Source organism: Mesocricetus auratus, unplaced genomic scaffold (assembly GCF_017639785.1).
Source record: "Mesocricetus auratus isolate SY011 unplaced genomic scaffold, BCM_Maur_2.0 Super-Scaffold_100043, whole genome shotgun sequence".
Taxonomy (NCBI): Eukaryota; Metazoa; Chordata; class Mammalia; order Rodentia; family Cricetidae; genus Mesocricetus; species Mesocricetus auratus.
The window spans coordinates 6272677-6296945 of NW_024429220.1; the positions used below are offsets into that span (position 1 = coordinate 6272677).

General features: G+C 45.3%; 2 protein-coding genes across 9 annotated transcripts in view; one reads left to right on the top strand and one right to left on the bottom strand.

Annotated features, from left to right (window-relative positions):
• The window catches only part of Fbxl13 (F-box and leucine rich repeat protein 13), a 218299-nt gene extending 209174 nt beyond the window's left edge, over positions 1-9125 (bottom strand). For 2 of the 7 annotated variants that reach the window (XM_040735205.1, XM_005080887.4), the window contains exon 1: positions 8927-9117. In XM_040735205.1, the coding sequence (XP_040591139.1) occupies positions 8927-9001 (75 nt within the window). In that variant the 5' untranslated portion in view covers positions 9002-9117. Of the gene's footprint in view, positions 1-8926 lie in introns of all 7 variants that reach the window. The other 5 variants (XM_040735208.1, XM_040735207.1, XM_040735203.1 and 2 more) reach the window with 4 other exon arrangements.
• A 212-nt stretch (positions 9126-9337) lies between these two features.
• Armc10 (armadillo repeat containing 10) lies at positions 9338-23395 on the top strand. Of its 2 annotated transcripts, XM_005080866.4 has the most exons (6): positions 9349-9590; positions 12771-12919; positions 15315-15449; positions 16423-16599; positions 21385-21456; positions 22229-23395. In XM_005080866.4, the coding sequence occupies exons 1-6, from the start codon at positions 9458-9460 to the stop codon at positions 22478-22480; spliced, it is 918 nt and encodes a 305-aa protein (XP_005080923.1). In that variant the 5' UTR covers positions 9349-9457; the 3' UTR covers positions 22481-23395. The 2 variants fall into 2 exon arrangements, with proteins under 2 accessions (XP_040591067.1, XP_005080923.1); XM_040735133.1 differs by lacking the exon at positions 21385-21456 and having other exon boundaries at positions 9338-9590.
• Positions 23396-24269: the final 874 nt, after the last annotated feature.

Below are 24269 nucleotides of genomic sequence, written 5' to 3' on the forward strand. Positions count from 1 at the left end.
CCCATTAACGAGACATGCAGAATCCCTGAGCATGTCCGCACTTAGAGCAGAGAATAAGGCTAGCATTGCCCAGCTGACAGAAACCACTGGAAACTCGTCGTGTTCTCCCTTTAGGGTCTGCGGTGTGTCTTGGTGGGAGGGAGGTGGTTTCCCTGCCCCACCCAGAAGACACTGCTGTTGGCTTTCTCCCACGTTCATTTCAGAAACAAAATATCCCAGGCCCTAGAGTCGCACGGAGCAGTTGTCCCCACTGCCAAGAACCAAGCACCACAAACATAGATGCAGGGACTTAGCTGTGCTCAGAGTGTCCCTCCAACAAATAGAGAAACCAAGAAAAAATAAAAAATGAAAAGAAATACAGGAAGCCTGTCTGACTGAAGTCTGTATAATGGAATCTTCCCTTTGCAACACCTCTGTCTCTTTGGTGTGTAGCCCGATAGGACCCTACAGGCAGGATAAATGCCTCAGCTTAGACACAGATCCCTCCCCTCTCTACTGCCTGCTGGAAACAAGATAATAACAAATTCAAGAGACTGTAAAAACAAAGCAGTTTTTTAATATACAATTCAGCAGAAAAGGACACCAACATAGAGAAAAGGCCAAAACCGCCACCCACTAGCAGCTTTTAAAAGCCTCCCAATGTCCTCTGTTCCTATTGGCAAACTCCAGAGACAGAGGGAGGTGTGGAGCTGAGCAGAGTTCTTAAAAGAAGAAATACAGGGAAGTGGAAAGAGGCAAGATCTCCTGAGCAGATTGGGAACATCGGGGAAGGGGAGAGGGAAACAGGAAAAGAGAGGGGGATAAGAGGAAGGGAGAAGAAGGCATGGGGGAGCAGGAAGGTTGAGTCGAGGTAAGAATAGAGGAGAGGAGGATGAGAGATACCATAATAGACGGAGTCATTATAGGGTCAAAGAGAGAGCTGACACTAGTGAGATCTCCTGACATCTACAAGGATAACACCAACTGGAAAATTAAGCAATAGTGGAGAGACTACATTAAGTGACCCTCCTCGATGGTAAGGTTGATGACTACCTTATATGACATCCTAGAACCATCATCCAGTGACTGATGGAAGCAGAGACAGATAGATACCCACAGCTAAACACTGAACTGAACTCCTGGAACCCAGTGACAGAGATGGAGGAGTGAGGAGCAAAGGGATCAAGACCGTGCGGGTGAAACCCACAAAGGCAGCTGACCGGACAAGGGGGAGCTCCTGAACCCCAGATTGATGGCTGAGAGGCCAGCAGGGGACTAGACTCTCTGAATGTAGTTTCAGTAAGGAGACCTCAGCAATCTCTGGAGCCGTAGGTAGTAGATCAGTGGTCACCATGGCATATGAATGGACTTTGGGAACCCATTCCCCATGGAGGGATGCTCTCTCAGCCTGGACACATGGGGAAGGGCTTAGGTCCTGCCCTGGATGAAATGACAGACACTGGAGATCCCCCAATGGAGAGCCTCACCCTCACTGGGGAATGGTGTGGAGACTAGGTGGGGGTTGGGGGGAGGCTGGTGGAGGGACAAGGGAAGTGGGGTGGGAGAGGGAGCTGGGATTGACATGTGAAGCATGCATGTTTCTAATTTAAATGAAAACATATTGAGGGGATAAAAAGAAGAAGAACTGCAGGGCCAACGAGACAGCTCAGAAGTTGAGAGAGCCCTGCTCTGCAGAGGACTCCGGTCTGCTGCCCAGCACTCGCCCACACCTTAGGGCTGCTGGCACCTCCAGTTCCAGATGTGACAGGACACTCTCACGGCCTTGGTGGGCACCTGGCACGCATGAAGTGCACATATGTTCAGGTAAAACACCCACCTGTTTGTTTAAAGAAAGTGGACCATGACAGCCTCTTCGGCTCCTGACCCAGCCCCTTCCTGACCTCTCTCAGGGGAGCACAGCTACTTGCAGGCTACAAACACAAGGCACCTTGGTTCCCACCACAACTGCAAGCTCTATTTTAAAAGTGGCTATCACCAGAAAGGCAGCAAGGGACCCAGTAACGGACTGGATCCTGCCTCTACATCTGCTTCCTGAATGGCTCTGCTGGAACCCATCTGTGTCTGGCACTTTGTTGTATGGCTTCTACTTTTCCCACCCTACAGCCCATCCCCTCCTTCATATCCTGGTGTCTAGAGGGTGTCTGGATGGCAACTTGCTTTCTCTGCTACCTAGGGCTCTGTATTTGTAGCAAGCTCCTTGAGAAATTTCCCAGGCACAGAAGTCTGGGAGTTAGTGGAGTTTAGTTTTATGGGAATTAAAAAGTTGGGGATCAGATTAAGAAATATCAGAAACTGCATTTAAATGGCAATGTAGGCACATGGAGAATGTCCTTGAACAATAGTTCAAGTATAAACAGCAAGGAAGTTAGCTGGCTAGTACTAACTTGTCAATCATGCTTATATGTCAGATACCCAGATAGCATGGTGAATATGTTATCGGCCTTGATAGTAATACAAGACTTCGTGGCAGCAGTAAATGCAATTCTTGGGTACTTGTGTGGCCTGTTAGAGAAATTTCCAAGTGGTAAGATGAGCAGAGAGCTTATGTGTAGGGAAGCAGGAAACCCAAGCCCAGCAGCACAGACAAAATCATCAGCAGCCACAGATGGAGGCAGGAAGCGGCAGACAGGGTCACTCTGTGAAGACAAAGGGATTTGTACTGATACATTATTTATGATTTATTAAAGCTTGCCTGAGGATTCAGAAAGCAAAGTCAGGCAGGAGCCGTAGAAGCCAGGCACACACCTTTAATGCCAGCAGTCAGAAGCTAGGAGGTGGTGATGGTGGTGGTGGTAGTGGTGGTGGTGGTGGTGGTGGTGGTGGTGGTGGTGCACACCTTTAATCCTAGGACTCAGGACTAAGAGGTAGATGTGATGGGGGAGGGATGTCCTTCTGTATATATGTTTCTCCTATTGGTTGATAAATAAAACACTGTTTGACCAATGGGACAAGAAGAGAGACAGGAGTAGGATATGAGTAGAATTCAGGGAAAAGTAGGCAGAGGGAGCCAGTCAAAATCAGTCACCACCAGGCATTGGTGGTACACAACTTTAATCCCAGCACTCGGGAGGCAGAGGCAGGCAGATCTCTGAGTTCGAGGCCAGCCTGGTCTACAGAGCGAGTTCCAGGACAGCCTCCAAAATAATACAGAGAAACCCTGTCTCAAAACAAACAAACAAACAAACAAAATCAGTCGCCATGTAAACCACAAAGGAGTGGCAGGTCAGGGCATTCTGCAGTCAGTCAAGACTATGTAGAAATACATAGATTAGTAGTTATGGGAATAATTAAGACAGAGCTAGCCAATAAGAAGCGTTAGCTATTGGCCAACAATTTTATAATATAGCATCCATGTGTTTATTTGGGGTTGAGCAGGGTGGTGGGTCAAAGAAAACTCCGCAACATAGATGGGTCTCTGAATCCAAGGCCACCCAGGGATACATTAAAGTGAATCAGTCTAAAAGTCAGTTAGAGCTCATACCTTTATCCCAGGGCTCATGAGAGGTATTTAAGAACATGGTCACTATCAGGCATTCATGCTCCAACCACCCTGAAGATAGGGGCACTCATTCTCCAGCCACGCTGACGAGGGGCAGCAGGATCAGCCCATTCAGCCTGAGGTAGTGGTAAGAGCTACGCTACTTTGCTATTCTGTTCTTCAGGTTGAAGTTTGAACTCCAATAACAGTCTCTGGGTCTTTTATTTTATATGTTACAGGAAGATTCCTCCAGACCCAATAGATCACTGTCTCATTTTATAATATTATCTATTATACTGCTATATAATAGACTATCACAGACTGGGTGAGTTACGATGTTTCTTATGGCTCATGGTCTGCAGACTGGGGAGTCCGAGACCATGGTGTAGCACTTGGTGAGGACCTTTGTGCTGAATCACAGTGTGCCCAAGGCTGGAGGGAACTAGAGAAGCTGAATTTGCTGCATAACAACTCGTCCTGTGATAGCTCACTCATTCCACGGCTTAAGCTGATGGTCCACGACCACAGCGCTGGGACAAGCCCCACTGCCTCTCACACTGCTGCACCGGGAGCTGACACTCCAACACACGAGCCTTTGGGGACACATTCAAACCAGAGCCATTGATATGAAACCCTTGTCCTTGTGCTCCCTGCCCACATCATGAACTCACACAAAAGAATGCACAACTGGCTGTCATCAGGAGAGCTCATATCTATTTGTAAATGTTTTTGTCCGTATATAAACACAGAAATATATCTTTTAAACAGGCAATAGAACAAACAGTGCATATGTCTACATCCTTTGAAAAGGAAAAAAAGGAAGTTGATTTAAAAAGAAAAAGTGTCATGTGAGAATCAGTTCCAGAAAAGCCTTTACTGTGGAAAAAACCAACCAAACAAAGCTTTTCCTACCCCTTTCCCAAGCCCCATGAATCAAGCCAAAGTGAGACCCCCACACCTGAGATGGACATGGGGTTACTATAACATTGCTTCAGGATACATTTCATTTCATAGTTCAATAATGAACATTTGAAAAGAAATCAGCTACGTCTTACCAACATTTAAACAGACAACACCACTTTTTCACTTTAGAAGCTTTGCCGGGGCATTGGTGGCGCACGCCTTTAATCCCAGCACTTGGGAGGCAGAGGCAGGCGGATCTCTGTGAGTTCAAGGCCAGTCTAGTTTACAGAGCAAGTTCCCAGGACAGGCTCCAAAGCAATATAGAGAACCCCTGTCTTGAAAAAGAAAAAGAAAAATTTTAATTTTAGAAGCTTTGTAAATGGAAGTGCTCCAAGACTTTTAAAGGGAACCAACTGCCTTGGCTATGCAGAAGGAAACTGGGGAGTAAATAACACCCCTTGGGTCCAGAATGAGGGGTTCTATTTGAGCCAGAGTCTGACTATGTTATCCAGCTGGTCTGAAACTTATAGGATCAAGCAAACCTCCTGCCTCGGTCTCCCAAGGAGCTGGACTACAAGAATACCACCACACCCAGCTCAGACTGGACAGCTTTACAAAGACTACACCAGCAGAAGCAGCAGCCTCAGGGACACGAGACACAGACACCATTTGAATATGATTGTCACATGGGTCCAATCCCTAGGTAAAATAACTACTGCAGCAATAATGAGTTGGCAGCATTTTGTATCTTTAGTGTGGACTCCCCTCAGGACGACATCTGTGAACTGGATGACTGGGATGAGGAACTCACCACACAAGAAGCTATAAACTTTTTACTCAAAGGTCCAGCAAACTAAGTTAGTGAGGCAGACCCTCCTCTCCCAAATCGGCAAGCTGTCCCTCACCACATTAAAATTCCTGATTCTTTTATTTCTGGAGAATGTTTATTCCTTGTCCCAAGGCAAGGTTTTGCTGTTCCCCAGGCTGGTCTCCTGGGCTCAAGTGGTTTTCTTTCTTAAGCTCTCAAGTAGCTTGAAAGAAAGTACAAACCACTACCCCTCTCCTTTGAACCTCAGAAGGTATCTCACCTTAAAACAAACACCCAATAACAGGATCCATGTGGCTTATAAATAAATGTGTTTTTCCAAGTGCAAACTGACCATTGAATGTTGAGAGAAATATAAGCCATAAAAACTTTATTTAAAAAAAAAAGAAAAATCCAATTTAGTCATGATTTGTTACAGAAGCTCGCCCTCTGCTGGGAAGAGCAAGCTGTGCATACTCCTATCATTTTCCTAGCTGAAATCCAACCTCACAATTTGAAATGTAGTTTCTTACTCTGATACAATTGCTATATTTATTTATGTAATAATTTTTTAGACACTTTAGTCATAACAAACAGCTCATCTTTGGTCTCTCTGGACAGGCCTGTTTGTCAGTAGTCAACAAGCCTAGTTCTACCAAGTAGAAAGTGAGAAATATGCATGGGCTCCTATTTTAATGTTTTAGTAATTTGCTTAAAGATATAAGTGCCTTTCAGGAATGCCTCCAAAGGACAGACAGTGAGATACTGACAGTGTCTTCGTCCTGAGGGAAGAAATGACTATAGTGAATCAGAAGAAATCACAAGTATTCATGTTTCCTACAATTCCTCGTAGGGACAACCCTAGGTGTTGAGGTATATATACATATTTTTTTTTAATTTGGAGTTTCACCCATGCACCATGGCATGCATGCGCCACCCCTCATACATAAACGAACGCCAAAAATATTTTTAAATACTCAGTTGCAGGTAGGTCTTTTTTTTAAGTTATTACTCTATTTTACGTTCATATCTTTCGTGTAGACAACATACCTAGATGGTAAGAGCATCTCATTAGATTCTAATGATGAGAAAGGCTAGCTTGCTGCAAACATGAACTGAGAAAGAGAGACAGACCAAAGAGATTATTTCTTGACAGAATTACATGACCTTTAATTTTTATGCTTTCGACATTTATTTATGTATTCACTGGCTCACTTATTCACTGCGTGTGTGCATGCTTTCGGGAGAGCATCTGAGTAAGTTACTGAAGTTGCGTGTGTGTGCATCCTAGCACAAATACAGCTAAGACATTGGAGAGTAGTGAGATTCCACAGAAGCAACGATCTTCACTCATCTGCCAGCACTCGGCACTCTTTCCCGGCTCTGGGTACAGAGTGAGAGCCGGGCTGTGTCCAGGCACGGGATGCTCCACCAGCAGTAAAAAGGGAAACCAGCCAGCTTTTGGTGGCGCCCTGGGCTGAAAGCATAAGGTGCCCAAACGTGGCCATTTGCTCACTAACAAGAAGGTCTGGGTCTAGGGTTCATGAAGGGGCCAGTGCAACGACCTCTGGAGGATTTTCAAGGGGTGGGGTGTGTCACGGAAAGAGGGGCTGCAGGCTAGCTGGCAGCAAGCCAGCTTCATCTGCCTAGACTGAGTGACCTCGGCATGCTATAGAAAGAAAGGGGACCCTCTGAAGTGAAAGAATGTAGTGTGTAGAAAATCTACTGCCCCCTTTTACTTGATTTCCAACAAAACAAATCACTCAATATGTACAGAGGTGAGGAATGTGATCATCAACGGAAGAAATGAAACTACACAGACCCCAAAATGATCCAGATGTTGAAAGAATCTGTGCTTCTTTTTGTCTTTGTCTCTTTCGCTAAGTGTCCTAGGCTTGCCTTGAAGTCAATATAGTTCAGACAAGCCTAAAAGCAATCCTCCTGTCCTACCTTCCTGAGTCCTAGAATTACAGACATGTGCCATCAGCTTTCCAGATAATGATTTTTGGTTTTTTGGTTTTTCTAGACAGGGTTTTTCTGTAGCTTTGGAGCTTGTCCTGAAACTCATTCTGTAGACCAGGCTGGCCTTGAACTCACAGAGATCCACCTGTCTCTGCCTCCTGAGTGCTAGAATTTAAGGCATGCACCACCATGGCTCAACTCCAGATAATGATTTTATAAAATAACCATTAACATGTTAAAGAAAACAGGAAATGGCAGCAAAACAAATGAAAAGATATTTTCATAATTTTAAAAAGTGGGATGCATTGAAAGGAATAATGGGCATTCCAGGACTGAAAAATATATTGTGCGCAATTAAGATTTAATTTAATGTGTTCAACAGATGGGATGGAATACACCATAAAACAAAATTAGTAAAGTTAACAAGCCATATCAAATTAATCGGTGAAAAAGATCCAAATTTGCACCCAGAAGAAAAAACAGTTAAACAGGACAAAGAAAATAGAGGGAAAAGGTAAATTTTCGTTATATTCATGATTAAATTCCTATAGAAGAAGAGAATATCGGGTAGAAATAATAATATATTTAAGTGATTGGCCGCAAAACCAATGAAAACTAATATCACTCAGCAGATTCAAAAAGGCTAGTATACCAGGCAGGTTTTTGTTTTGTTTGTTGTTTTTTTTTTCTTTTTTGAGTCTTACCATTATCATTTGTGGCCTCAAGGAACCCTCGGCCCCAGTCCCCTAGCAGGTGGATCTACATCTACCACTGACAGGATTAGGTCTTTGGTTCTGGTTTTCCTTTATTCGGAATGTAAATAAGTTTGTAGAGAGATGGTATTGTAGGTGAACAACTAGGATTTCCTTAGAATACACAGGTGACATCGGAAGAGGTCTGCGATAAAAGGTTATGTGTTATGCATATTTGCTTTTAGAAGAAAGCCCTGGAAAATTGAACCGGATAGACATATAAATGCAGAGAGCTGGCAGAATGGTCTCCCAGGGACGTGAATGGGTGGGGCCCAGGACTTCCCCTGCGCCTGCTATCACTGTGCGAGCAGAGGTACCGGGAGGGCTTCTGGGGATAAAATTATGAGGCAAATCCTTATTTAACATATCTAGGTATGTTAACATAGTTAACACATTTAGGTATGTTAGTAAATACTTCAAAACTGCCACCCTAAAAGGAAGTCCTGAACCAAACTGCTCTGGAAGTTGGATGGCTCTCCTCTCCTGTCCCCTAGAGCTCTCCCTGCCCCCAAGATGCTGTCAGGCTGCAACTCCTACTGGACCACCTACAAAACACCCCGACTACTCACAGACAAAACAAAGTCACCAGAACGTTCTCAGCCCCTACCTCCAGGAGAATACGACCCTGGAGTCACCACCATGCTGTCCCTCCTAACTGGGGAGTCAGAGAAGGACTCTCTAATCTGTTCTCACTGCCCGAAGGGTACCTGACCACACAGGGAAAATATGTTTTTCCAAACGGTATCCTGATAAAGACAGGAAGTAACCTGTGCTCACTTAGGGCTAGGGATGAACTTCCAAACCCGCAGCCTTGACCTCCAGCCAGCGCCCCGCTCTCGCTCTCCCTGCGGAGAGTGACTTCCTCCTCCCCACGCCTGCTGGAGCCGCCGTCGCCCTCCGGTGCTCTGGAACCTTCCCCTCCCCTCGAGTCGCCCGCGTTCGGCTTCAGCCTCTGCGGTCCCGCGGCTTCCCCGCTGCAGGGGCGGCGGCCTCCCCCCCGCCCCGCCCTGTGCGTGGCTCCGGTACCTCACAGATCTGAGGGATGTAGTTGTCCTTGAAGTAGTTCCTCAGCTTGGGGTTGGCGCAGCGTAGCGAAGCCATGGCCAGGGGCTGGACCGAGAAGCTGCGCTCTGCGGGCCGCTTGTGTCAACGCCTCCCAGGCCGGCCGCGTCGGGGAGTCGCCTGGCAACCACGGGGCGGAACCGAGCGGTCCCCGCCTCTCCGGAGCCCGGGGGCGGGGCAGAGTCGGAGGGGGCGGGGCGTGACTGGGCGGGGGCGGGGCGGGGCGGGGCTAGAGGCCGACTCGGCGGGGCGGGCCGGGGCCGGGAAGAAGCTGCCCTGGGGCTCCGAGTGCGCGTCGGCTCCGGCGATCCCGTCCCGCCCTCCCGGTGACGCAGTGCGCGGAGGGGGTGGGACAGGGCTTCCGACGTTAGCAGGGCGGCTTCCGGAAGGCGGAGCTGAACCCCGTTTCCTCTCGGGGCCTGGGCCGGTTCCGGCCCCGCTGCACCTGCGTGTGGTCGCCCCCGGCTCCCCCGCTGTGTGCGGCTCGGCGGCGGCATGGGCGGCGCGCGGGACGCGGGCTGGGTGGCGGCGGGGCTGGTGCTCGGCGCCGGCGCCTGCTACTGCATCTACCGGCTGACTCGGGGCCCGCGGCGAGGCGGGCGCAAGCTGCGCCCTTCGCGGTCCGCAGGTGAGGCGATGGGCGGGTCCCGGCCCGGACCACCCCGAGCTGGGCCGGAGGCGCCCCGGGCGCTCGCGACTGCCTGCCTGGGGTTGCGGTGAGCCCAGGTCTGAGAGAGAGGACCCGGGCGGGAGGCCGCCTCTTCCCCGCCCCCACTTCTTTGTTTAAAATAAGGGCTGGAAACGTCGTCCTACGTTTCCCGTTGCCTGTCGCTTTAAAATGTGTCCTGGGCCTTTGCGTTAACCACAGAGTTGCCCCCTGGCTGAGAGGGTTACGGCGCGGCTTCAAGCCCAGGCTGAAACTTTGCACGTAGCTGGGTGAAGAAGGAATCCCCGAGGTGCAATTCTGCCAACACTTTATGGGGCCCGTCCTGGAGTCCATCTGTCGCATCCTGCAACTCGGGAGTGTACGTTGGAAATAAGACGCATAGCCTACACGGGATACAACCTTGAGGGAGGCAAGATGTGTAGGTTCAGTCCTATGGTGATAAGAGAGGTCCAACAATTTGCTACATGTTCTGAAGGGATCGTTTAGGTCGTGAAAACTGTTGGGAAAGCGTTTGAAATAAAGTCTGCCAACTAAAAACCTGCCTTCCTCAGAGATGGAGAGACCTATTTTTTTTTACTGAATAATTATTAAAACATTTTACTGACACCATTACATGTAATCTGCTAATGTCATTCCAAAGACAGAAGTCTCACTTCTGTGTAGCTGAGCATATGCAAAATGAATACTGGTTTGTCCCTAAAGTAAGAGGACTTGGCAATACCATTTTATACGCATAGTTCATCTCAAGTTGACTGGGAGCTGTCAGCAGGTAGAAAACCATCTTTGCTGGGCACTGGTTGTGTAAGCCTTTAATCCCAGAGGGAGGCAAGTAGATCTCTGTGAGTTCGAGGAAACCTGGTCTACAGAGAATTCCAGGTGTCTGGAGAAAAAAAATATAAAATGAAATGAAACACATCTTTGGGTGAATGGAATGAAAAAAACTGGCATTTACTTTTCAGAATTTACACTTAGACGCAGGGACCAGGACCAACCATGGATTTATATTCCCACCTTCTGTTTCCTTCAGGAAACGCTATAAGAAAAGGGGGCTCGCAACGCCTCTCTTTCCCTCTTGTCAGGAGGAAAACAGTTTTTGAAGATGAGTATTTGCCTTTAGAAAGACTGGATTGTTGTCTCTTTCTCTGCCAGATATTTCTATACAAGAATGGTTTTTGTTGGTTTTGGTTTCTGGAGATAGGGTTTCTTTGTGTAACCCTAGTAAGTCCTAAAACTCGCTCTGTAGACCAGGTCCACCTACCTCTGCCTCCAGAGTTCTGGGATTAATGGCACGATCCACCACCAGCTGGCATGTTTTGTTTTCTTAAGGTAGAAGGTCTGATGTGTCCTGTCCTGCAACTCCCTGTGTAGCAGAAAACGGATCCTCCTTTCTCCATCTCCTGGTTGCTGGGCTTGGCAGCATGAGCCACCACACTTTGTTCTGGGAATGAACAGACCCTTCCCAAAGTTCTACCCTTATATTTGAAGAGAAATCTTTGTCTTAAACTTTTGGAAAATGTGTAATCCTTGGTAGGAGATTTTGTCAGTCTAGCGCAGGATGGAGTTGTGCAGCTGTAATCCCATCACTTAAGAGGCTGGGGTAGGACAATTAAGAATCAACTCAGGTCTAGGCTACATGTGAACACCTGTCTCCAAAAAAAGTGTAATTCCTCAACTAAGACTCTTTAAGGGCATTAGAAAAGATGGGAACAGTATCAAATTGTCCAGCTTGACATAAGAACCTGACAAAGACAGGATAAACCTAACTCAATCATGAATAAAGAAACTCTGTCAGAGGGTTGAGGAAATGATATCCCGAGGCCAGATGGACATATGAGGAGAATTCATAGGAGTATATGCTAGGTATTGCATTAATATATTTTTAAACTACATAGTAATGTATTAAAGTCATTAAAATGGTATTTCTGATAACTTGCAGCATTAGGAATATAAGGAAATGTTCTTAAATTGATGAAGAATACTCATCAGAAAACAAAGGCAGAGATACTTTAATTAAAGGTATTTAATATTAAAACATTAGTTGTTTCTTTACTAAGTTCAAGAATAAGAGCCATGCTGTCACAGCTGTTTAGCACTGTCCTAAGTCCCTGCCATCTAATTAAGTATTACAAAGGAAGCAAAGTTATAGAAAAATTCTAATTTCCAAATGACTACAATGAGTCCCAAAAGTACCAGAGAATTAACTGAACATTAGAAGCAGGAAGAGAAATTGTAAAATAGAATTCTACACAGATGCACTGAGTAGTGTCTTCTATCTAAGCTCTATACTAACTCCTAAAACTAGCAGTCTATCCACCAGGGGGCTGTATGTTGATATACCACACAGAACGTCCCTCACTGGAAGCAGGATTGTGCCATTTCCATAGGCTTCCTAACTGATGGACTCTTAAAAGGAGATTCGGCCCTGTCCTTATCTCCTTACTACAAACTTGTTAACCAATGCTCTTTAGGCAAAAGTCCCATCGGATTCTATGCCTGATGTTTAAAGTAGGAGACCAAATGCTGTCGACATCAGGGTGTTAGTTACATGCAATGCCTTACTAACAACCATGTGTTATGTGGCCGCTGGCTGATACTTAATGGCTATGAGCCTTTGTTTCCTACATAAGTTCAGAATAGTAACAGTATCTTTCTCCTAGGAATCCCTGAGAGTCAAGTGATACAAAGCATGTAAAGCCGTTAAAACTAGCAACTCCAGGCAGCCATCTACAGACCTCTGACATTTGGGCCGCCCACTGAGAAAAGGCTTAACTTTTCTTTTTCATCGCTTTTGACTCTGGCCAAAAGCCTCAGCATGCCTAACCCCACACTGCACTCTCTCGATCCTTAAGTCGTTCCCTTCCTCTTCCACTTGACAGCCTCCGCTGCTGCAACAGCCTGCGTTCCTGCAGCTATGACCTGTCTCTTCCCCTTCCCTCTCATCCCCCTCCTGCCAGCAGATGCCAGGGTTTACAAAACGCCTGCTTGCCTGCTCTGATGCTTTCTTTCAAATGTGAAACAAAGCAGGTAACTGTGCCTAGCCCCAGAGTTTGTGTTTGAACTTTTCAAACATTAGGAACAAAAGAAAAACACACACCTCATTGAATTTTTTAATGAATTTTAAATGGCTTTCTTCTTATGCAGAAGACTTAACCGATAGTTCCTATGATGAGGTCTTAAATGCAGAACAACTTGGGAAACTTCTCTACTTGCTGGAGTCAACTGATGATCCTATAATTGTTGAAAAAGCCTTGGTCACCCTGGGAAATAATGCAGCTTTCTCCACTAATCAAGTAAGTCTCCCCTTCTTACACACTTTAGTAGTTACGACGCTGGGTACTTAACTCTCAGAGCCTCCACACCCTCGTGTGGATACTTGTGCTCACATTATTTGCTTTTTTTGCTTCAGAAAATCACAGCCAAATAATGACACAGGAAGTAATTTCTGAAAAGCTAGACACTAGCATCATATTCGTAATAGTTCCTATTCAACAAAAAGTAAAGCTTCCATAAAATAGTAAAAGCACATAATGCGTATGTGTTGAATTGGATAACCAACATTGCTAGAGTGGTCTTGATGTAGGTGGTCCCTCGGCGAGCGATAACCACCAAATCAGTGTAAAGGGCTAAGATTAAAGAGTTTAATGCGAATGTTTCTTTTCTCCTTCCCCCACAGAAAACAAGTAAAAACAGTTTGGATTTTTGTTTTTTTCCAACAGTGCTTCTTGTTAACATTGTCATCGATGCAAACTTATTTTTAGCTTAAAAAAAAAAGAATTTTGAATGTTTTACAACTAAAAAGTGATACATGTTTGAGGAAATAGGTATTTAAAGTGGATTTCACAACACATGCATATATCAAAACATACAGGCATGGTGCCACATGTGCGTAGTCAGCACTGGGGAAGCAGTGACAGGGAGGCCCTAAGTGGAGCCTAATCAACAAGCCCGATGGTAACGAGAGACCCTGTCTCAAAAGCCAGCTGCTGAGAAACAGTACTCAGGGTTGGCCTCTGGCTCACATTTATGAACATGCTCCCACATGCATGAGTGTGCACCCCACACACATGTGAAAAATAAAGTAAGTAAATGATGAAAAGAAAGAAAGAAATGTAAGCTTAGGGCTGAGGACACAGCTCAGTAGGGAAAGTGCTTTTACCTTACAAGCGTGGTGACCTGAGTTCAATCCCCAGAACTCAAACTAGAAAAACCAAAAGCCAGGTGTGGCACACGCTTGTAATCCCAGCACTGGCAAGGCGGGGACAAAAGATGATAGCTGAGGTTCCCTGGCCAGCCAGCCTCGTCTGTTTGGTCGCACTGATTATACACATTAGTGATGGACTCCAGATCACCAGGAGTGCGTCTGTGCCACTTGGAGGAAATAAAAAAAAAGCCCTTCCCCTTAGAGTCACTTAGCCAACAGTGAGTGCACTCTACTTTATCTCCGTGTTTCTTTTCCTCTGTCTATTACATGCCCCTGAGCCTGTCCCTGTCCCTGTGTGTGTCTGAGTGATGTAACTGGCCTCACTATTTACTGAACAGCGTTTCTGTTGCTGGGAAGAGACACCGTAACCAGGGCAACTCTTATAAAGGAAAACATTTAATTGGGCCTGGCTTACAGTTCAGATGTTCAGTCTATTATTGTGCTGGTGGGAAGTATGTCAGCATGCAGGCAGGCGTGCAGGAGCACTAGCTGAGAATTCTACATCTGGATCAGCAGGCAGCAGAGAAAGGATGACACTGGGCCAGGCTTGAGCACTGAAACCTCAAAGCCCACCCCAGTGATGCACTTCCTCCAACAAGGCCCCGGCTCCTAATAGCGCCTCTCCCTACGGGCTTTTAAGAGCCATTTTTTTTCTCTGTATTGTTTTGGAGGCTGTCGGTCCAGTCTGGCCTCGAACTCACAGAGATCCGCCTGCCTCTGTCTCCTGAGTGCTGGGATTAAAGGTGTGCGCTACCACCGCCCGGCCTAAGAGCCATTTTCATTCAGACCACCACAAAGAACATGGAAACCGTCAGTGGGGACGGTTGGAACACTTTACAGAAGCCTTTAACAGAAGTACTGACCCACATAATAAGAAGCTTCTCAACCAGTATCCATAACAGTCACTTCCAACGTCTGTGTTTGCTGCTCTCAGCAAATGATGCACATGCATTATTCTGGTTCAAAGGCAAGAAAGAATATGTAAGTCAACACTGCTGTACATTAGTTTAAGTTGTAAAAGTTGATTGCATGGGAAATCCAAGGCCAGGTTGGGAGTTACATTATTCTCTTAAAGGCAGGTAAAACAAACAGTTTGAGTACACTGTAGGCTAGCAATCTTAAGTAACTTCAAGGTTTATTACTAAATTTGGCTATGAGGTCCAACAAAAATTCTGGTCTAAAAATATAAGATATTTCAGAATATTACATCTCTACACTTGTTGAGTCCCAGCCAGTGAAAGAACTGTCTCCAAAAAAAAAAAAAAAAGTGAATGGCATTTTGAGGAATGAAACTGAGGTTTCCCTCTGTATGCACACATAGACACACACATTCACACAGTTTTTTAAATAATAATAAAATTTTCCAACAGTCAGGTTTGTTTACATGAATAGCATTTCTCTAAAGTGATTGATTTTAGTTGTGTTTCAAGATGCATGGGATTCGGCATATTGAAGTCATGGTTCATTTATTCCCTCTCTCTCAGGCCATTATTCGTGAACTGGGTGGTATCCCAATCATTGGAAACAAAATCAACTCTCTGAATCACAGTATTAAAGAGAAAGCGTTAAATGCACTAAATAACCTCAGTGTGAATGTTGAGAATCAAGTCAAGGTAAAGGTAAGTTGCCTGAAATAATAATGGTGAGTAGTGAAACCAGCAGAGTGTGCTCATAACTTTACAGCTAACAACTACCTTTAAAGAAAGAGAAACTGAGCCAGAGCTATTTGTCTCTTAGGCTTTTGTGGTTGGGCTCAGCTTAATTCAGGGATGCTAAAATAATGAAGCAAGAATCAAGAAATACATCCCAGCAGAAAGACTCAGTAACTAAGAAACCAAGTGGATGCAACGCTGCTTTTAAACTGTTGTGTGGTACGGGATGGCACTTTTGATCTGAGAAAGTCCCACTAAAGTCAGTGAGGTGAAAACCAAATCCACAGAAAAGTGAGTGAAAGTTGAAGATGAGCAGCTGGTGAGTCCATTGTCCTAGTCAAGTGCCCAGGGCTCCTGTCTAAAGACACAGTGTAGCGGATGGTGTGCAGGAGTCGTGTAGAACTTAGAAATATGGTCTCTGCTTCCATGTTGTTACATTGATTGCCACATCTGTGAAGGCGTGGATACATTTGGCATTTCTCACAAACTTAATAAAGGTATATTGGGTGGTTAGTTGATCATTTCTTAGAACTTCAGATCAGGGACATTTTCGTACAGGTTTATAATCTTTGATGGCATTCAGATTTAGTAATACTTCTTCCCGTCTAGAAACTGATGCATGAAGTCGCGTACTACCGGTGCTTCGTTTCACCGGAGGAAGTGGATAGTAGTATGGAGATTGACATACATGCATCTACATAAGTAAAGAACAGTCTTGAGCTAATTTAATTCTGATCTGCTGGCTTTTGATTCTCAGCACAATGCCAGGTCATTAATAAAGGTAGCTTGGCTAAAATCTTCACCTGAGTTGGAGGGCTAGACATTAATGTCCTCAGTTGTGAAGAACCAGTTCACTCCGAGGTCTACTCTAGTGTGAAGAAAAGTAGCCATTAGAAGCTTCTGGAGAGTCTGAGGTGTTGTCTTTCTCTCTTGCCTTCAGGTATACGTCAGGCAAGTCTGTGAGGATGTTTTTGCAGATCCCCTGAACTCTGCTGTGCAGCTGGCTGGCCTGAGGTTGCTCACAAATATGACTGTCACCAATGACTACCAGCATCTACTCAGCAGCTACATCACCGGCCTGCTCCACCTGTCACTTATTGGAAACGGAAGCACCAAGGTAGGGGATGCAGCCATCAGTACTGAAGGTTGAAGAGCTGTTGCATCAGACGTACTGAGATTGAATCTCCAGTCCGTTCATGGTAGCACAACCTTCAGTCCCAATACTCGGGTGTAGAGGCAGTCAGAGTTCTATGAGTTCTGCCGAGTCTACAGGATGAGTTCTGGTAAGGAAAAAGAAAGATTGAAATTGCAGACCATCTATTTCTTCCCTGAGATTTCCCTCTAAAAAGATAGTGCTACCTTAAATCTCAGCATTGAGAGTCAGAGGCAGGTAGATCTGTGTGACTTCACACCAACCTGATCTGTATGGCAAATTCCAACAGGCAAGACCACGTAAAGAAACCCTGTATCAAAAAGAAAAAAGATAGTTCACTCAAAGTTTATGAACAATACTTACAGAAGCCCAGGAAAGCATGGCCTTTATCTCCTCACACTGAATTGCAGAGCCACTGTGCGGAGACCATGTGCTGGGTCACTTGCCTCAGATGGGTAGCCGTCTGATTTTCTGACAATCAGTAGAATCAGGCTTTACTGAGATACTAGCGCCCTTTAACCAGAAATAGGAACACTGGGTAAAAGAGCTCTGAGAAATAGGGACAATAAGTTGAATCTTTTACCTCAATCTTTGACCAGTCTTTAATTAGTATACAAAGTAATGGGTTTCATTGTTTCATTTCTTATGGATAGTTTTGTTGTTTTAGGTTTTGGTTTTTAAGGGGGTTTTTTGGTGGGGGAGGGCTGTTGTTTGTTTTTTGAGACAGGGTTTCTCAGTGAAACTGTCCTGGCTATCCTGGAACTCGCCCTGTATACCAGGCTGGCCTCGAACTCACAGAGATCTGCCTACCTCTGCCTCCCAAGTTTTTTGTTGGAGTGGGTATGGCCTTGTCTCACGATGATAATGGACTGCACCTCTGAAGCTATAAGCTGCCACCTCAGTTAAATGTTTCCTTTCTAAGAGTTGCCATGGTCACCTCACAGCAGTAGAAACCCTAATGCGAGCCACGTCAATTAAATGTTTTCTTTCTAAGAGTTGCCATGGTCACCTCACAGCAATAGAAACCCTAACGCGAGCCACCTCAGTTAAATGTTTTCCTTTATAAGAGTTGTCATGGTCATGGCATCTCTTGACAGCAGTAGAAACCCTAACTAAGACAAGGAGTCACAAAAACTGTACATAACAGCACTCGGGAGGCAGAAGTTAGAGACTGCTGTGATAGGCTCGACCCTGTTTTGTTTGCACTTTGGTGCTTTGGTTAGGGAGGCGGTGGGATGCCCTAAGCACTGCTTAATGGGCACACGAGTAGGAGCCTGGAAGACAGTGTTCTGTGAGCGGTTTGATGGGCTGGGGGCTGCCTTAATGGGCACACGAGTAGGGGCCTGGAAGACAGTGTTCTGTGAGCGATTTGATGGGCTGGGGGCTGCCTCAAGTGGTTAATATGTTGCCTGATCATGACGGGAGCATGGCAGTGTGCAGGCAGTGCTGGTGCTGGCTGTGTCTCCACCCGAAGGCAGTGGGAAGTAGATGCGGACACTGGACAGTATCCTAGCATAGCAAACCCCAAGGCCTGCCCCACAGTGACGCACTTCCTCCAGCAAAGCCACACCTCCTAATAGTGCCACTCCCTGTGGGCTTATGGGGGTCAGTTACATTCAGACTACACACTCCTCCTCAGCCCTGCTTGCCCTGCTTATCTTTCTCCTCGCAGTGTCCCTTTCTGTTTTCATGTCACAGACAGTCTGTCATCATGACAGTTATTTATGAGGGAGGAGCTCATGTGCCACATACAGTGTACATACCCAATTTGCAGGCGTCAGTTTTCCTTCCAATCTGTGGGTCTCCGTGACTGGACTTTGGTTTTCAGGCTTGGTGGCAAGCCTTTTGCCAGACCCCTTTAAAAAAGTTTTCACGTGGCGGTGTGCATGCATGCATACGTGTATACGTGTGATGAAGCATATGGGGGTTCAGAGGGATTTTTCTCTTTCCTCCTTTACATGGGTTTAGGGACTCTAACTCAGGTCCCCAGGTTTGCACACATGCCATACCTGCTGAATCTTTTCATGGCCCTTTATTTATGTATTTATTTTTGATATATCATTTCATGTATCCTCGGTTTACTTGGGTCTCACTGTGTAGCAGAGGGTGACCTTGGATTCTCATCTACCCTTCACCTTCTGAGTGCTGGGATGACAGGTGTGCACTACTTGAGTGCTGGGATTACAGATGTGCACACCTTGAGAGCTGGGATTACAGATGTGCACACCCTGAGAGCTGGGATTACAGATGTGCACTACTTGAGTGCTGGGATTACAGATGTGCACTACTTGAGTGCTGGGATTACAGATGTGCACACCCTGAGAGCTGGGATTACAGATGTGCACTACCTTGAGTGCTGGGATTACAGATGTGCACTACCTTGAGAGCTGGGATTACAGATGTGCACTACTTGAGAGCTGGGATGACAGATGTGCACTACCTTGAGAGCTGGGATTACAGATGTGCACACCTTGAGTGCTGGGATGACAGATGTGCACACCTTGAGTGCTGGGATGACAGATGTGCACACCTTGAGTGCTGGGATGACAGATGTGCACACCTTGAGAGCTGGGATTACAGATGTGCACACCTTGAGAGCTGGGATTACAGATGTGCACTACTTGAGTGCTGGGATTACAGATGTGCACTACTTGAGTGCTGGGATTACAGATGTGCACTACTTGAGTGCTGGGGTGACAGATGTGCACTACCTTGCCTGGTTTTAATGCCCTGCTGAAGATGGAACCCAGGCATACACTTTAAACTGCAATGTGTCCCCAGCGCTCCATTATCCTCTTAACAAAATGGTTTGTTCACGCGACCTGTTGCACAGCTTTCATTGCTGCTACCCTGCTCTCAGCTTCCTGACTTACAGCCAGGGACTTTACTCCTTAGACCTGTTATTGGTGTTGTCGGCAGCATCAGGCCAGCTGAGGTCCCACAGTAGGTCTCGGAGTGAACTAAAGGCTCAGAGGTCATGCTTGCTTTCTTACTTTTAACAGTCATCATTTTCCTAAAAACACTTGTCTGAAAAGCATGTTCCTGCAGAACATCTCCACTTTTCAGGCCACCAGCATAGGCTTTTGTTTTCACTTTGTTCCCTTCTGCACTGCTTGATATTTGATCATGACAATATATTCATTTTATAAATTTTTTAAACTTTTTTGGAGGGGTGGCTTTTAGAGATGGGGTTTCTCTTTATAGCCCTGACTGCCTTGGAACTTGCTCTGTAGAGCAGGCTGGCCTCTAATTCAGGCAGATCTCTGCCTCCTGAGTACACCTCCACACCTGACAAGAATGTAGATAATAAAAATGAGGTTAAGCAATTTCATCACCGCCTTATTAAGTAGGTTCACACGTAAACAAAGGAATTGCAAGCATACAGTATGGTATGGAAACTTCCCTTTATTTTCCTGTATTTAGAACTGTTTTCTGGCTAAGGTAGACCTCGAGGTAGTGTTTGTCTGGCCCAGGGTGCCCAGATTTAATCCCCATCACCCTCTCCCCCAAAGTTCTTTTTTTTTTTTTATTTTTCCCCCCAAAGTTCTAACGTCAGTATCTGTTGTTCTGCTTAAAAGTTCTAAAACTGCACATTGAGGTTCCTCCCTAGATCTAGTGAAAAGTGGAATCATTTTTTTCTGGCTTTAGTACCCTCATCCTTCTCCTCACTTTAATTCAACAGTCTTGTGGAAAGTGTGGGTTGGTGTTTTTTAAAGAGACCTCCTGGGGCTGGAGAGATAGATGCTGAGCACTTAAGAGCATGTGCTGCTCTTACAGAGGACCCAAGTTTGGTACCAAGCAACTACATAGCCATTGGTAACTCAAGTTCCAGTGCCCCCTTCTGACCTCTGCAAGTACTGCACACACATGCATGGTACATATACACACATATAGGCAAAAAACATTTATACACAGAAACACAATAAATAAGTCTAAACATTTCAAGACAGTCTATTTAATTATTGATTTTCAGAAATAAGTAGTAAGAATGCTAGCATTTTAATTAGCTGTTAAGTTACTTTACTACCATTTCCCATTTAAATGATCATAAAACATTTCTCACTTTTTAAAAAGATAACCTTGTAGAAGGAAAGGATCCTAGTATCTAATCATGATGAGCAAACTTACAGAATGTTGATAACTTTCATGAGAAATAAACTAAGCTTTGAGATTTCTGTTGTTCAAAGATCAAATTCTCCTTACCAGGACTCATAATAAAGGTGACTTAAGAGCTGGGGGGATGGTTCATTGTGCAAGCATGAGATCAAAAGTTCAGATCCCAGTACCCATGTAAAAGCTGGGTGGATGGCCTGCCTGTAATCCCAGCATGGGGGTGAGATGGGATCCCCGGAACAAGCTGACCACACTAGCCCAATTGGTGAGTTCTGGGTTCATGTCTAACATGAAGTACAATCAAGGAAACCACTGACCTCAGCCTCTGGCCCCGTCGTGCACAAACATGGGGAAGGGAGGTGATTTAACACAAACCAGACGTATGGTATTGCAAGACATTTGCTTTGTTCATCCTGGCTCCCCAGCAGTTGAAACAGAAGTGAGGCATAGATGTCACTGATCAGGGTAACTGCTCTCAAAGTGGTGCCGAGGGTCAGAGCTGAGCAGGGACTTAACGGAGAGAATTGGAGCCAGGCTTAGAGGTGCAGACAGTAGTTTATGGGGTGCCAGGGAGTGAGAGGGCAGCATCCTAGAGGGAAGCCTGCTGATCCAGTAAACCCAGCCTTCTGACGGCAGGTTCAGGTTTTGAAGCTGCTTGTGAACTTGTCTGAGAACCCAGCCATGACAGACGGACTGCTGCGTGCTCAGGTAAGTTTGTAAATGCACACATACATAGATTGTGACAAGTACATCTAGGAAAGTATGCCCCAAAACATTCGTAGGTACTATCTCTGCGGAGTAGTGCTAAGATATTAGCTTGTTATTCCTCATATATATGAATTTGTTTACTGAAGCAAGCATATTGTACCTTTAAAACCGTCTTTAAAAGTTCTCTGTATCAACAGTGAATTTTCCATCTCTGCTTCATTTGCAGTATACAGTATCATTGCATTTTTAAATTTGGTTTGTTTTAAGCACATGTACCTCAGCATGTGCTGAGACCACAGTGTTGACCTGCCCGGATGTGCGCAGGCAGAGTGCCCAAACAGGCGTTCTCATGGAACTTAGGAGACACAAACCTGTACCAATGAGATCTTTGAAAACTGTCCCCATGCTCTGACGCAAGTCAGAGTGGTGCAGAGGTGCCTGGAATTCCCCATATGCAGAAATATGCCGATCCACTCAGCCCCGTTCTCCGTACTATGTACGGGCAGTAATACTGGTTGAACTAATGAGTTCTTACAAAAGCTGGATGGATCCTAAAACGGTTGGTTTTCCAAATGTCTGCACTCCAGGGTTCCAAAGAAATCTTACTTTTTAGCTAACAGACAAAACCTCGTTTTCATTTGTGACATGGGGATAAAGATTGTACTGGTCTAAGTAAGTTAGCAGTTGAGGTTGCTTGCCTGTGGTCAGACTTATAAATGTAAACCAGTCAATGCTGTTCTATAAAAATGGCACTCGGTATTTCCTCTTCCAGGTGGATTCTACATTTCTTTCCCTTTTTGATGGCCAAATAGCAAATGAGATTCTTCTTCGGGCACTCACCCTGTTTCAGAATATAAACAACTGCCTCAGAGAGGGCTGCCCAGCTGGCCAGCCACCCTTCGACAAAGGGTCATTGTTCTCCCTGCTGTATGGAGAAGACTGTGCCCAGAAAGTGAGGGCTTTGGTTTGCCACCATGATGTGGCTGTGAAGGAGAAGGCTTTAGCAATAATGCCAAAGTTCTGATTGGTTGCTCCTGCTTTCCCTCAATAATACACAGCAGCTTACTGTCTACCGTCCTTTAAAGGGTTTTTTAGCTGATGGAGTCAAACATTAAAAGTCCTATTATTTGACACAGTTCAGGGTGAGCAGCTGTAACCCAGCATGACACTCAACAGATTTGGGGTCTGAGGATTAGGTGTGATCAGCAGTCTACAAAATCCTCCAGCCTGGACATTCAGAGCTTGTGGCTCACTTCTGGGACAAACGTGTAGCTAGGTCCATGGACTGATTTGCTCTTCAGGTTTATTTTGAATGATTTTGCTGGTATCAGATGAGTATGAGAGATTGCAGTGCAGATGCCTACTGAGATTTTAATGGTTGCCTCACATGGAATGAGTGGCCTTTCTCTGTACAATCCTCACTCCTGGATGTTCAGCTGCTCATGAGCCTTAGGTGCTGAGTGGAAGACCATGAAGACTAAAACTGCCACAGAAGCCTTGTACCTCAGCACAGTGATAACCCAAGCTCAAGCCCTCCTGCCAACCCCCCAACCATCAGTCCATTTGCTCATCTTCAGAATCCCTCATCATTTCTGATCAGTAAAACTGTATTTCCACTCACAGGAAATCCAAGTTTTCACCCACAGGCAGCTGATAAACTAAGCAGCCACACTTTAAAAGAGATGGACCCGAGTGAGTCTGACTGTACTCAGGCCTAAGAAATTTAGGTTTCTAAAAGCATGCTGTAAAACAATGTACAATAAGAAATACATTTATACATGGACAGACTTCTAGAATGATACATAAACTTCTGGGCATAGGACTGGGAGGTGGGTACATTGGATTTTCTATGTGTACCCATTTCTGCTGTTTGAATTTTTTACTGAGTATAAATTGTATAATTTTTTAATAAAAATAAAAAATGCAAAGGTGTACAAAATGACTTCCCCCATTGAAAATTATTTTCCTAATTTTCATGACTGAAATTATATAATTTTTAAATTTTTATTTGAGTTTTGCCTGCATTTATGCATGAGCACATTGGAGCTAGAGCAGTAGATGGTTATAAACCACCCTGTGGGCACTGGGAACTGAACCAAATCCTCTACAAGAACATTGCTTTTAGCTGCAGCCATTCCTAAGCCCCTACAAACATTTTCAGCTATCTTTTCAAACATTCATATCCCAGGGAGTATATGTTCAAGGTCTTTGAATTCAGCCAGGTTCTACAGTATGTGAGTCCATTCTGCCTGTGCTTAGAGCTGTGGGCAAACAGAAGCATCACTCTTTATGTATGAGAGAGAGAGAGAGAGAGAGAGAGAGAGAGAGAGAGAGAGAGAGAGAGAGAGAGAGAGAGAGAGAGAGAGAGAGAGAGAGAGAGAACTTGAAAATGCATTTGTAAAGATGTAGGTACTAGAGTACTGAGTGTCAGCATGAGTCACAAACCCTCAACCTGAAAAAGAAAGACATCGGCTTGAACAGGAAGATGTTTAAGGTGAGAGTAGAAGTCTGCAGGGTGCTGGAGTAGCACCAAGCCATGACGGTTCACAACACTAACTTGCTGGTGACACAACATTCAAGGTATCCTCCAAAAGGCACATTCCTTCACAATGTTTTCAAATCTGCCTGTTTAGTAGAAGTAAGCGTTAGAAAGTTGTGCAGGAGCCAGAGTTTGCAGTGTGCTTTTGCAATGCTGGGTCTAGGTGCTCCTAGTCTTCGCCTCCTCCGTCAGTCTGAAAGGCCGTGTGTGCCAGGAGCTGACTCTGGAGTATCAACAGGCTGAGTGGGAATCACGTAGCTACCCAGGAACAACT